We start from the raw sequence: 12,665 nt of genomic DNA, 5'->3' as shown, positions 1-12,665 counted from the left end.
ATGTACTGATTGAAATATGCAGCTATTATTTCAGCTCAGTTTATAAAATATGGATAGATTATTTCAACTGTGCTGAAAAATCTTCGAATCTGTGCTACAGAGGAATAGAGTGATGCTTTTCCTTGGCTATCTTAATGTCTGTTCACAAACATTTTTGTTCTTTTATTTAAAACCAAAACTTCAACGTTGCCTGCTTATGTTTTATAAAAGATCACTTTGCTTAAAAAAAACCCAAAACTAATTAAGACCTATCCAGCCAGGTTCCTGGTGCAAATTAGGTTTGTTCAATATCATCAACTGACATTTCTCCTGTAAGACCACATAATATACACTGTGAACAAAATTTAATTATAAGTCTAAGTGCTATCATTCTGCCACTTTGCATACAGAGAAGTCTGTGTCTGTGAGAAAGGTGGTAGCTCGACTGGCCACTGCTAATTTCATTTCATAATGACTTGGAGATTTCATTCCTGATAACCATCACATATGAATGTTGCTTCATCAACATAGCATAGTAATCCTAGATAATCTATACTGAGGTTACCACAGATCCAACAATTGTAAACAACCTGATGGGCAGAAACCAAACGCTGGTTAACACATTTTCTGTGTTTACAAAGCAATGGTAAAGACAACAGATCACAAAGATCATTGTCACCTCTGTAGCTGTAGCTGATTCAATGTAGATGAAACATCTACATCTAGAGTAAACTGAAAGTACAACTAGATACAATGAAAAGAAATGGCATAATCTGTAAGGTCCAGAACTGCACTTGTGGAGTTCCATTAAATGCTTTAAAAGAAGCCAGTTCTATGAGTTGGTTTAGACTTGTGATTGCTGCACTGAAATTATGCCCATATAAAATTTTCATACTTGAGGTAAACGGTAAAGTCTCCGTAGCCTTAGCAGATCACATTAGAGAGAGACAACAGGTGGTTGTTTAATGTGAGAGTTGCCATATCTCAGCCAAGAGGAGAGGTTGAAATCGCTCGGGAGTTATCAATGATCCATGCTTTCATTTGAGATGTACTGTTTGCAACAACTTCCATTTTTGCTGATAAACTATTTTCCAACATGTGGACCATGTCACTCGTGAAATTTCCAGACGCATCTGCAAAGCAGATGAAACTGCTATTTTTGCCAGAGCAAGAGGAGAGCCATGATTCAAACTTGTATCCCCTACTGGAAGTTGCATTTTGAGGGACGAGTGTTCAATTGCTGAAAAGTGCAGCATTGGTTTACAACAAAGCAACTGTTTTGCATCAATATATTGCTTGACCTTTTGAGATTGTGTTGCTTAGCTTTGATCAGTTGTTTTGCCATACATGTGTAGAATTTTGCGTAGAAAGCTTCATCTCTGTTAGAAATTATGAAAAAGCAATACCATTTATCTCGCCGACGATCTCAGAGGAATCTGCGCTGGAGCCTAATGCTTCATCAAAAGACCTTAGACTAGAAACCTAAAGAAAAGAGAAGCCTATACTTTTGTTTGCAAGCTACCCACAACCCACTTATTTGAATTTTGTTGGGAAAATATTAGCTTTGGATTTGGTGTTCCAAAGCTTTCATATGTTTACACAAAGTTTTACCATAGAAACCAACTATGAGGTGTCCACAATGACCTTGGATAAGCTAGTAATTAGTGCACCACCAAGACTATAGCATTTTGTGCAAAAAAATACAAGGCTACAACTGTGACGTGCTGTAAGCTGTTCCAAGGTCACCTCTGATCTTTTACATTCTTTGATCAGCTCATCCAAAGCTACACACACACTTTCTTTTGGAATGCAAATAGATCTCATCAATATTGAATTAGAAGATGATATGCGTTTTGGCCTCATGGTTTTGACAGTATACATGCTAACAGCTGCAACAAGTAACATTTTGAAAATCATGTATTGCAACAATTACGGAAACTTGGAAATTGCTAGGTGGCCAGAACACTTGCAGAGGTTTGAAAAACGTTTTGTCATTCCAGAGAGCAGTGTGGTCAAACATGTTCTGTTCAGAGGCAAGCATGCCATAGATTTGTACAGCATGAAAACAGATTCTTTGGTCCAACCAGCCCATTGCTGAACATAATCCCATACTAAATTAGCCCCACCTGTCTGCTCCTGGCCCATATCTCACTAAACCTTTTCCATTCATGTACTTACCAAAGTGTCTTTTAAGTGTTGTAACTGTGCTCCCATCCACCACCGCCGCCTCAAAGTTTCTTCCACACTCAAACCAACCTGTGTATTAAGAAAAAAGTCACCCCCATACCTTTTTCAAGACTGTCTCCTCTCACCGATTATTTTTTTTTAAAAGGAGGCCCCCTGATCTTGAAGACCCCGTCTTAAGGAAAAGATACCTATCATTAATCCTGTCTGGAACCCTCGTGACTGTATAAACCCCTGTAAAGTTACATTTCAATCTCCTATGTTCCAGTGGGAAAAGTCGTAGTCTATCCAGCCTTTCTTCAGAACGCAAACCTTCCACACCTGGCAAAATACTTGTAGACTGGTTATCTGACCGTATCTGCATGAAAAATATATAGAGACAGATCAAGCCAAGAACCTGGCTACGGAAATAATATATTCCTTTCAGCCATTTGTCTGGTCAAAGTGAAGTATGCCAAGCTTTTTGGGTCCAGTCCCCACAAGGATGCATCATCAATTTATACAGTACCTGCACATCTGTGGAGCAGGATTGCAATTGATCTGGTCAGTACCCATCAAATTTCCCAATATTGGTCAGTTACAAGAAACCTCTAGTCCAGCCTTTGAAGACTTAATAGGGATCTGATCAATGCTGACTATGGTGAGATTTTGCATGAGGTCCAGTGAGACCTACCTTGATGTCAGGAGCAACTCACTGTATCCTTTAACTATTTTTTGGCCTTTAGGCAAGTTGTTCATTAGACAGTGGTGAGTTGAGACTAAGGGGCATTGTAGCTTGTTAAATGTCTGATTAAACGTCCAGTGGTAGGCATAACAGGACTTGTTGGCAGGGTGCTCCCTGCATGGCAAACATGCTACACATTTATTCACATTTAAATGGCTGGGTCAGAAAGCGGGTGGGTGCTTGTCCTTGATCCAGTCAAGTGGGGAACCGTCAGCCATGGGCGCAATCTGCCAATGGTCTAAGGATTTAGTCTTGGTCATTCTTCTGCTCAGGCCTGCCAAGGGATTTATCTGATTATGGTCTGGGGAATAGCCATCAAACTTCAGAATAATTGGATATAAAATGCAGGAGAGGGGTTTAGTTGGTTTTGAAAGCAGGGGCATGTCTGCAGCTGATGGAGAATGTGAACAGCATTGAAACACATGGTAGGCTGTGGGAGGAGGAGTTACTTTTAGAGACCACCACTGGCCTCTGCAGAGGGGATTATCGAGGACCGGCAATTGTGGGCATCATTGACATGTAATATCAAGGCCAGTGGTAGGTGATGCTCAATGTAATGGATCTCTGTGTTTGGACAGGATTGGTGGTAATGCGCTGTTGTGGTAGTGAGAGGTGAAGAGGGACTTGGAAGCTCTGGGAGATGTCCTGGTCACCATGTGGAGCCTGGTGCTGGTAGAATTCACAATGCACTTCATTCCCTGCCATGACTATTCTCTAGATGCTACCTGCAACTGGAAAATGGTTGGGATAATGCCCTAGCTAGGCAGAGTTGGCGTCAGTTTCATGGGTGAATGCACATTATCCCTGTCTATTGGTTGCTAGGACACTGAACATTAAAATACATGATGCATGCAATTGCACACACCAGCCATATTTAATGTGCAGTCACTATTTTTCCCCATTTACAATGCATGCAGATTGAATGTACTTGGGGTTCTAATGCAGGTCTAAGGTGATTTGCTCCATGATGTTGGGCCATACATAGCTGGCATTACCATCTCAGTGATGCAGAAATTGGCAACAATGACTTGAAAAGAAGCAAATGTTGGCCAAAAGTGACCCATCACTTTTGAAACTTCAAAGGGTGTTGGGGAGAAAGGAATTATCAATTTATCGAATGTCACTTAAGTAAGACAATGGACTTCATAGAAAAGTAGGTGGGGAGTTCACTCCAGTTTGGACTGGACCATGTGTATGCCACAGCATCCTGGTGTGATGTGCTCTGCCCAATTGGAGCAGGCAATGAGATCATGTACTCGATCTTGAGGAACTGAGATATAACTAAAAGCTCATGTTTGAAATTGTAAGTTGCCAAAAAGTGTGTGGTGATCCCCTGCTGGACAATCTTCAGTGGGCATTGGGGATGAAGTCGGTGGTTTGGAGAGGTTATTTAAATGGGATGTAGATAAGGGCAGGTCATCCTTTTGGGCCAAATAGTTAAATAGCAAGTGCCATGAGAGAATGAGTTGCATGTGTGAGACAGTGTCAGCCATGCTGTTTGTGTGCCATGGGCAGCCTGAATTTGTGTCTGCTATACCATAATGTTGCTGGTGAGGAACAAATGAGGAGTTATTCGTGCATGTCTTGGTAATCAGCACCATTTTTAAAGATGGCTCATATGTAAGGGATGCTGGCCTTTGGCAGATGTCTATTGAATTTCTGGGAATGGCACAAGGTAAGATGGAGTGGGGTAGATGGTTATTGAGGTGGGCCAAAGTAAGATGTGGTGAGCAATCTTGCTAAGTTTCGCAAGTCCTCCAAAAACTACCCACAACTATCGCTGAGCCAAAAAATATAAGACTCCGAGCATAGAGTTCAGTCATTTAGCCTATTAAGGACATGAGATATAACAGTTCTGGAGCTGGAAGAACACATCAGGCCAGGCAGCATCAGAGGAGCAGGAAAGTTGATATTTTGGGTTGGGACCCTTTTTCAGAAGCTATCTGAGTGAGTATAACCCCATTATGAAGCCTCTTCTGAGGACATAACAAGAACTTATTTCAAACAGCCTACAGAACACTGAAAGACCATTCAGGAAAATATGCGATAAGTGAAGAGTTGACCAGACTACCTCATTGACACACACTCCCACATCTAATAATATATCTGTATTGTGGTGTAGTCAATTATAAAACATTGGTAAAACAAACAAAACAAAACTTGCATGTCACAGTGCTATGCCTTACATTGACACTACTCAGTGCAAATATTTCTTCAGCTGCAGAATTATTCTTTGGCAGACAAGTACAAATAACTGTTCCCAGTCATAATTTGTTGATACTTCTAGGAATTAGGCAATCAATTCATGGAGAACGAAGGATGCATGAGGGAAGAATGCAAGCAAAAAATTGCCCAAATTAAACATTGTACTTTTTCTTCAATGATAACATGCAACTGAGACTATGTAATACTCTCAAAGCGTTGCCCAGAACCGCGATAATATCGATATTACCATGCAACGATATGACAATGTGAAGAAACAGATGTCAAATCAGGAACATACCAGAACAGGAAACACCAAGTAACTGCATCACATGTAAAAAATTATTCGAGCACGACATTCTTACTGACAACCAAAATGAGAACAATAATCTCAAGTCAACTTCAGAGTAATGAAGACTGGATGTATCAGCAACCATTCTATGCTTCAGGATCCACCTTTGATTCCTCCCCTTTCTACGATTGCTGCTGCCCTTTTGGCTATTATGTTTACAGACATGGAGTCATTTCTTACCTGTGAATCACAAAGTTCTGGCTTTAATTCCCACCTTGGCTTGAGCACAAAAAAAATCAAGTACAATGCTGAGGTAGCATTGCTCCATTGAAAGTACTGTCTTTTGTATGGAATGTTAACCCAAGGCCCCACTCACCTGCTCTGGTGGATACAAAGGATGCTGTGGTGTTACTTTGAAGAAAAACAAGATATTTATCCCTGATCTATTCATTGATATTTATCTCTCCATCATCATTGCCATCAAAAGCCCAAACATGCACAAGTAGGTTCAGGAACAGCTTCTTTCCAGCCGTTATCAGACTGTTGAATGGACTGTAGCCTCAAATAATGTAACCTGCATGCCTTTAAGTCTTTTTGACCTGCGCATCTTTTGCTTGATGTGATCTGCCCATACCACTCATAAGCAAAGATTTTCACTATATTTTGTGCATGACAATAAATCAGTCAATCAAAACAAGACTCTCTTTTCAATATCACATTGCTGTTTGGGAGCTTGCTGGATACAGATTAGCTGCCCATGTTTTCTGTTCTGCAACAGTGTCTACAATTTTCAGTATTTGGTATATAACTTTGTTTACTCTCCCTCAGTAATACTGCTTGAGTGCATGAAACTTGCTTCAGGAACTTTTTTATTTACAGTTTGATCTGAGCGTATTTTCTCAGTTGGTTCAAGCTTTTGCTGCCATCCAGCTTGTTGTACTTTATCCTGTGATTCTGACATAATCATTTGGAATTTCATTATTATTATAGATTGTGGTGTTAAGTTCATTACTCTGACTTAATTTCAAGATGTACACAATGACCATGTCGTTGTTCTGATGGCCAACCCTCCATAGCTAACGCATTACAATAACCTGTCTGGACCATCTGTGGTGTAATTGAAAGAGAACTTGATGGCCTGTTTTTCATTTAGGTTATGGAACAAATCGCATTGATGTATTTGAACTGCAAAAGCTGAATTCTTTTGCAATGTATATTGATAAAGGCAATTAAATACTGCTATTTTGCAAGTGCTACTTTACAAAGTCCATTAAAATTACTCACTCTGGCTTATTTGAGATCTGATGAATCGTCAGCTGAACAACTTTCTCAGCATTCTAATTTAAAGCTATTACAGTTTTTTTGAAGCTTACTTCAGCTTGCATTACTGATATCAGTATAATATTTCTTCATTACATGTCCTCCGAGGACATCTAAATATATTCTGTAGAATAGATCTGGGACGATACTTGTCTGTGCTTTGCATTCTCTAAACAGAAGCACTTTTGATTCAGAGCATTTGGTTTGCTTATGGTACTTGACTGTATTGAAACAATTAGTATATCTACCCACAACATTTCTTTATAAATTTATAACTTTGGGGACTGCTAGATCCAGTTTTGATTGCTTGTTGGCTGTAGTAATTCATACATTTACCACAAGGAAAAAATAATGAGGCTTGAGGCAGATGTGGATAAACAGACTTAGAAATGTTTCATTAATCAAATGTTTGGGAGGAGGTTTTGCAAAACACTCTGAAAATGGAGATGAGAAGCTCCAATGGGTATTTAAAAAAGTAATTTCACAATAGCAGTGTTCCAAAGTTATAAATTGACCCACAGATGGTATAATTGTTAAACGCTTCATTGCTTTCACTTGTGATAAATCAGGTATAATGCCATTTGAAGTTGGTTAGAAAATGCTTTCTTTCCTTGAGTTGCACATTTCCATTTGAGTGTTGTCCAGGTTATAATGAATTTGGGGAACAACTTTTTTAAAATGCACGTTCTTTTTGTGAAGTAGCTAATGACATTTACTCCAGGACTGTGCTAAATTCCCAGACTAGAGAAACTGAGGTCACCTTCACTTTGAATTAGGAAAAACAATCTGTATCTTTTACAAAGTGTAATTTGGTCACAGTTATTATTTCATTCCACATTTGATTAATTTTGCATGGGTAAATTTTTAGGGAATCACAGAATAAGTCAGTTCCGGTTTTCAAAGTTTTTAGCATTTTGCAAGTGTCCTGTTACACGTCCCATGCCCAGTAAAGGCAAGAAGGTATTATCATTATTAAAACTCTACTTTTAAAGAAAATAGACATTAATGAATCATTAAGGCGGCTGCCAAAGAAGGAACTGTCAGGTGTTCTTGGCAATTACATTGCGACTATCAGTTTTGAATAGAATCATAATGACTGGGGTCTTGCCCTTGAATGAGCATTGCTACACAGCTCACCTACATGGAAGTCGCATGTGCCATTGTCAAAACTTAGCCCAAAACACAGAGCCAATGGACTCCTTGACCCTGTCTCCAGTTTAATGAAGGAAAGCTAATGAGACCAGTTATGTGTTCTGTTGAATAAAATATCAATATCACCTGATGGAAATTGACTGAGAAATGCTTTTAGTCCAAAATGCAGAAGAAAGTTCCCACAGCATGTCATCTCATCTGTGAAGATGTGATGGGTATCTCCAGGCTCTGGAATTGGTTGACTTTAGTAGCAGTTGAAGTGAAGGGGGAGTCAATGACAATTTTTTTAAATAACACAGTCCCCAGAGAAGGTCCTACTAATAAGGCACACTGTTTGTTTTAGCATTTAATTGTTACAATAAACTCTCGACTACTTTTTATGTTGCTGTAAATCCAGTGTCAGCAAAATGCGCACAAGAATATCGCCATCTTCAAGAGAAAAAATTGCTGAGAAAATTCAGCAGGTCTGGTAGCATCTGTGGAATGAAAGCAGAGTTAATGTTTCGGGATCAGTGATCCTTCTGCAGAACTTAGTGGAACTCTTAACTGCCCAGATGGCAGTTAGGGATGGGTCATCACATCAAGGCATTTTTAAAAAAAAATTAGCCTGTGGCAAAATATTACTGTGAGGCCAACCCAGCAGACTTGTAACTTTGGATGTAGGAAGAAAGAGGATAGCAGAAAACCATAGTTCATGGTACACAGGTACTTAGTTTCTATTGTGGGTTACTTAATTTGTGCATGATTTACTTGGCTGGTGCTGAAATGCTTAGGCATTGTTTTGATGTTTTTCAGTTGGTTGTAGAAACCGATCGATGCACTTTTCCTTTGAAACTAACTTCTTCAGAAGAGGTGAATGAAGTAGTGGGGAACCTAGGATCGTGCCTCAAGAAGATGCTTCCGGGTGTGTCTCCAATGTAAGTACTCTTTAGTGTCATGGCCTTTGTAGCATTGAAGCACAAAAACAACCTCTCTCCATTTGATGAAAATCTTTGTTTAGAAATCTTAAGTTCGGAAGGACTTGTTGAAATTGTTACTTTTTCATGCTTTGAGGCAGAAGTTGGCTGCTCAGTCTCTCCAACTTTTGTTGCTATTCAGTGAGATTATAAAAGATCCGTGATCTAATACCATGAATGTGTTTTAGCTCCATGTACCTTTTAAATGTTTGGTTAGTCAAAGGTATTGTCCATCTCAGGTTTAAAATTAACAATGGATCTGTCATCTGCTGTTTATGAAAAAATTCCAAACTTCTACCACCCTTTGCAAATGAAAGTGTTTACTAGTTTCACTGCTGAAAAGTCTGGCACAGGGTGCCCATTTGTGTCTATGCCAGATCTTTGAAGGATAAATCTCAATAAATCCCAGTCCCATTCTTCACCTGTTGCCTTGCAATTTTCTGCCTTGAAGTTGTATCCAGTTCCCTTTTTGCTGATTATACTTTAATCTGCTTCTATTTTTCTTTCAGGAAATACATTCCAGATCTTCTTAACTCGTGCTCCTCAGCTTTCCTCCACTTGTCTAGCCAAATATCTTAAATCCATGACCTGTGGTTACTGATCTCTCTCTGTCATTAGTAACAGCTTCTGCTTATTCACCTTTTTTCAAAATCATTCATCATTAAGAATTACACCATTTAAATCTCTCCTTTAATCTCCTTTGCTGTAAGGACAATATTACTAACATCTGAAAAGTAAGAGTTTGCTGGACTGCATGAAAAATAATGGGCAAGTGGCTCTAGGCAAATTGCTGGTGCAGGCCATTGACGTGGGCCAAATGGCTTTGTGTTGTAGGGTCTAGAATTCTATACTTCACTCATGTCTCCATGTAATTGAAGACCCCCATCCCTTGGACCATTATTAGTAAATTTGCTTTGCAGCTGTCCAACCCCTTAACCTTTTGTGGTGCCTAGAGCTAGAGGCAATACTTCAGCTGAAGCCAAAACAAGATTTACAAAAGTTAGCATACTTTATCTTAATTTCTGTGCTACCTTAAAACATTTATTTAAATTCAACTCCAGTTGCTCTGTTGCTACACCCAATTTAAAATGTTAACCTTCTAGTGTGTTATACTTTCCATTACTTCTACTTGAATTCATCACTTGATGCTGTTCTGTGCTAAGTATATGATCCATGTGTCCATCTATTTCACCAATCTCTTTCCTCCTGAATTGTTTTACTGTTCCTTTTGTTGTTTATTATATTTTGGAGTTTTGTATCATCTGCACACTTCTAAGTTATGCCCTGTATAATCAAGTCCATATCATGAATAACATAACAAAAGACTATTGGTGCAAATACCAATTCCTGGGAATACTAGATAACAAGGTGTAGAGCTAGATGGACTCAGCAGGCCAAGCAGCGTCTTCGAGCCTAGATCCTTCTTCAGAAAGGCCCGAAACATCAGCTTTCCTGCTCCTAAGATGCTGCTTGGCCTGCTGTGTTTATCCAGCTGTACACCTCGCTATCTCAGATTCTCCAGCATCTGCAGTTCCTATTATCTCTTGGAGAACACTAGCGATTTACTTCCCACCAGCCTGAAAAGCAACCGTGAAAAACTAAACTCTGCTTTCTTAGTCAACTTATTATCCACATGTTTCAATTAACGGACTTCAAGTTTGCTAACTAGCCTCTTTAACACTGTGTAAGCTTACACAATCAATGGTAGGGCCCTGGGTAATGTTGTAGAATGGAGAGAGACCTAGAGGTTCAGGTACATGTTCTTTGAAATTTGCATCACAGGTAGATAGCCTTGTTAAAAAGGCCTTTTGCACAATTGCCTTCATTACTCAGATCATTGAATAGAGGAGTTGAGCCATCATGTTGAAATTGTACAGATTGTTGGTGAGGCCTCTTCTGAAGTACTGTGTACAGTTCTGGTCTCCCTGTTATAGAAGAGATGCTATTAAGTTGAAGAGAGTTCAGAAAAGATTTACCAGGATGTTGTCAGGAATGGAGGATTTGTTATAAAAATAGGCTGGAAAGACTGGTACTTGCCTCCCTGAAGTGTAGGAGGTTGAGGGATGACTTTGTAGAGGTTTATAAAAGCATGAGGGACATAAATAAGGTGAAGAACAAAAGTCTTTTCCCTAAGTTGAGCGAGTTCAAAGCTAGGGGGCACTTTTAAAGGTGAGAGGAGAAAGACTTAGGACATTGGGACAACTTTTTTTTACACAGTGGTTAGTGTATGAAATGAACTGCCAGAGGAAGTGGTGAATGCAGGTACAGTTCGAACGTTTAAAAATTATTTAGATAAGTTCATGAATAAGAAATGTTTGGAGGGATATGGTCAGCATGGACTGCACCAAAGGGTCTGTTTCCATGCCATGTGACTTTGACTCTGTCTTTGGTGATGAATTTCAATTAAGCTAGCCAGGCATGATTTATCTTTAACCATTTGTGCTGGCTGATTTGATCTGTATTTCTTCAGGTTACAATTAAATTTGTCTTGGATTAGTGTCTCCCAAACTTTTCCCTTTACTGCCATTGGACTGACTGATCTGGAATTATCAGATTCATCTCCCTCCATTTTGAATCAGGGTGGTAACGTTTCTAACTCTTCAGTCAGTACTGCTATTTCAAGGAGTACGAGAAGATTACAGAACAGCCTCTGCTATCTTAGTTTTATGCGCAGTAATCTGTGAAGCATCCCATGTGAATTTGATGGCTTTTTTACTTTGCCACCCTTTTAAGTTATCCAGTTTCATTGTTAGCTCCTGCATTACTGTTTTCCTGCATGTCAATGCTAATTCTGTTGCTGTTTTTCTTAAATCAGCGTCCTCTGGTTTTCAAACCCTTCCACTATTTGGATGGGTTTTTCTGTATTGTGCCTCAATCCCTCGTGACTTTGAACACCTTTATCAAATTTCCTATTGATTTTCACTCGAAGAAAATATTGTATTGATTTAACTAAATTCTCTCCTCCTTGGAGCCATTCTCTTAATCTCAGAGTATAGAAAAGGTTTTTCTCAGATCAGGCACAGTATGCCAGTTGTGGCTAAATCAATATTTTCAAACTTACTTGTGTACTCTGTACCTGTCACAACGTTCACTCTTCCTAAACCTTTCCTCAACCTGCCTTGCCATCTTCAAAGTTTTCTGTGATAAAATTAATTTATAAAATGTCAGTGGGCTTAACCTGCCTTTCAGACTCCTTTTGAAGACTATTACTGCCCTTCTCATGGGTCACAGTAATTTGAAATATTTTGCCATGTGAAACTTTTGAAATTATGCCCTGGATGCCAAAATCTGTATCTGAGATTTTTGGAAGCTTTGATATACCATATCAGTGATTTTGACCAGGCAATTTTGTCACCTCATCAATGACTCACTTTGTAATTAACCACCAGGTGCATGTTGATTTTCGTCCTCATTGAATGAACAGCTGATACCAGAAACCCCTATACAACAGCATGTTAAGCAAATAACTCGTAACTAAGTAGAAACTCCTAATCCACTAGCTGCAATTATTCATGTGTTTGGTAGATTCTATGGAGAAGTCTTACAACTCTGTGCAACGCATGATGGCCTGAATGGCGTTACATGAGAGGGAAGAAGTGGCCTAGTCACCTCATCTCTGGACTGTTAACCCAGCACATTAACTCAGTCTCTGGATTTCGGATTTCAAATCCCATCATGGCAAATAGTGGAATTTGAATTCATCATTAAGAAAATCTGGAAATAAGAGCGTGGAAATAAGTGATGACCATGAATCCATTGTTGACTGTCGGGAGAAAAAACCCATCTGGTTCACTAATTTTGTTTAAGGAAAGAAACTGCCATCCTCGTCTGATCTGGCCTACATGTGTCTGCAGGC

At 39.3% G+C, this 12,665-nt stretch overlaps 1 protein-coding gene across 7 annotated transcripts in view; it reads left to right on the top strand.

Moving 5' to 3' along the window:
- The window catches only part of LOC125463953 (F-actin-uncapping protein LRRC16A-like), a 397,615-nt gene that overhangs the window by 156,976 nt on the left and 227,974 nt on the right, over nt 1-12,665 (top strand). For all 7 annotated transcript variants that reach the window (XM_059653386.1, XM_059653380.1, XM_059653379.1 and 4 more), the window contains exon 5: nt 8,649-8,770. In XM_059653386.1, coding sequence (XP_059509369.1) covers nt 8,649-8,770 — 122 coding nt within the window. The remainder of the gene's footprint in view (nt 1-8,648; nt 8,771-12,665) is intronic.

Source organism: Stegostoma tigrinum, chromosome 2 (assembly GCF_030684315.1).
Source record: "Stegostoma tigrinum isolate sSteTig4 chromosome 2, sSteTig4.hap1, whole genome shotgun sequence".
Classification (NCBI taxonomy): Eukaryota; Metazoa; Chordata; class Chondrichthyes; order Orectolobiformes; family Stegostomatidae; genus Stegostoma; species Stegostoma tigrinum.
The sequence above is the reverse complement of the archived record's forward strand: the minus strand, read 5'-3'. Positions and strand labels throughout refer to the sequence as shown.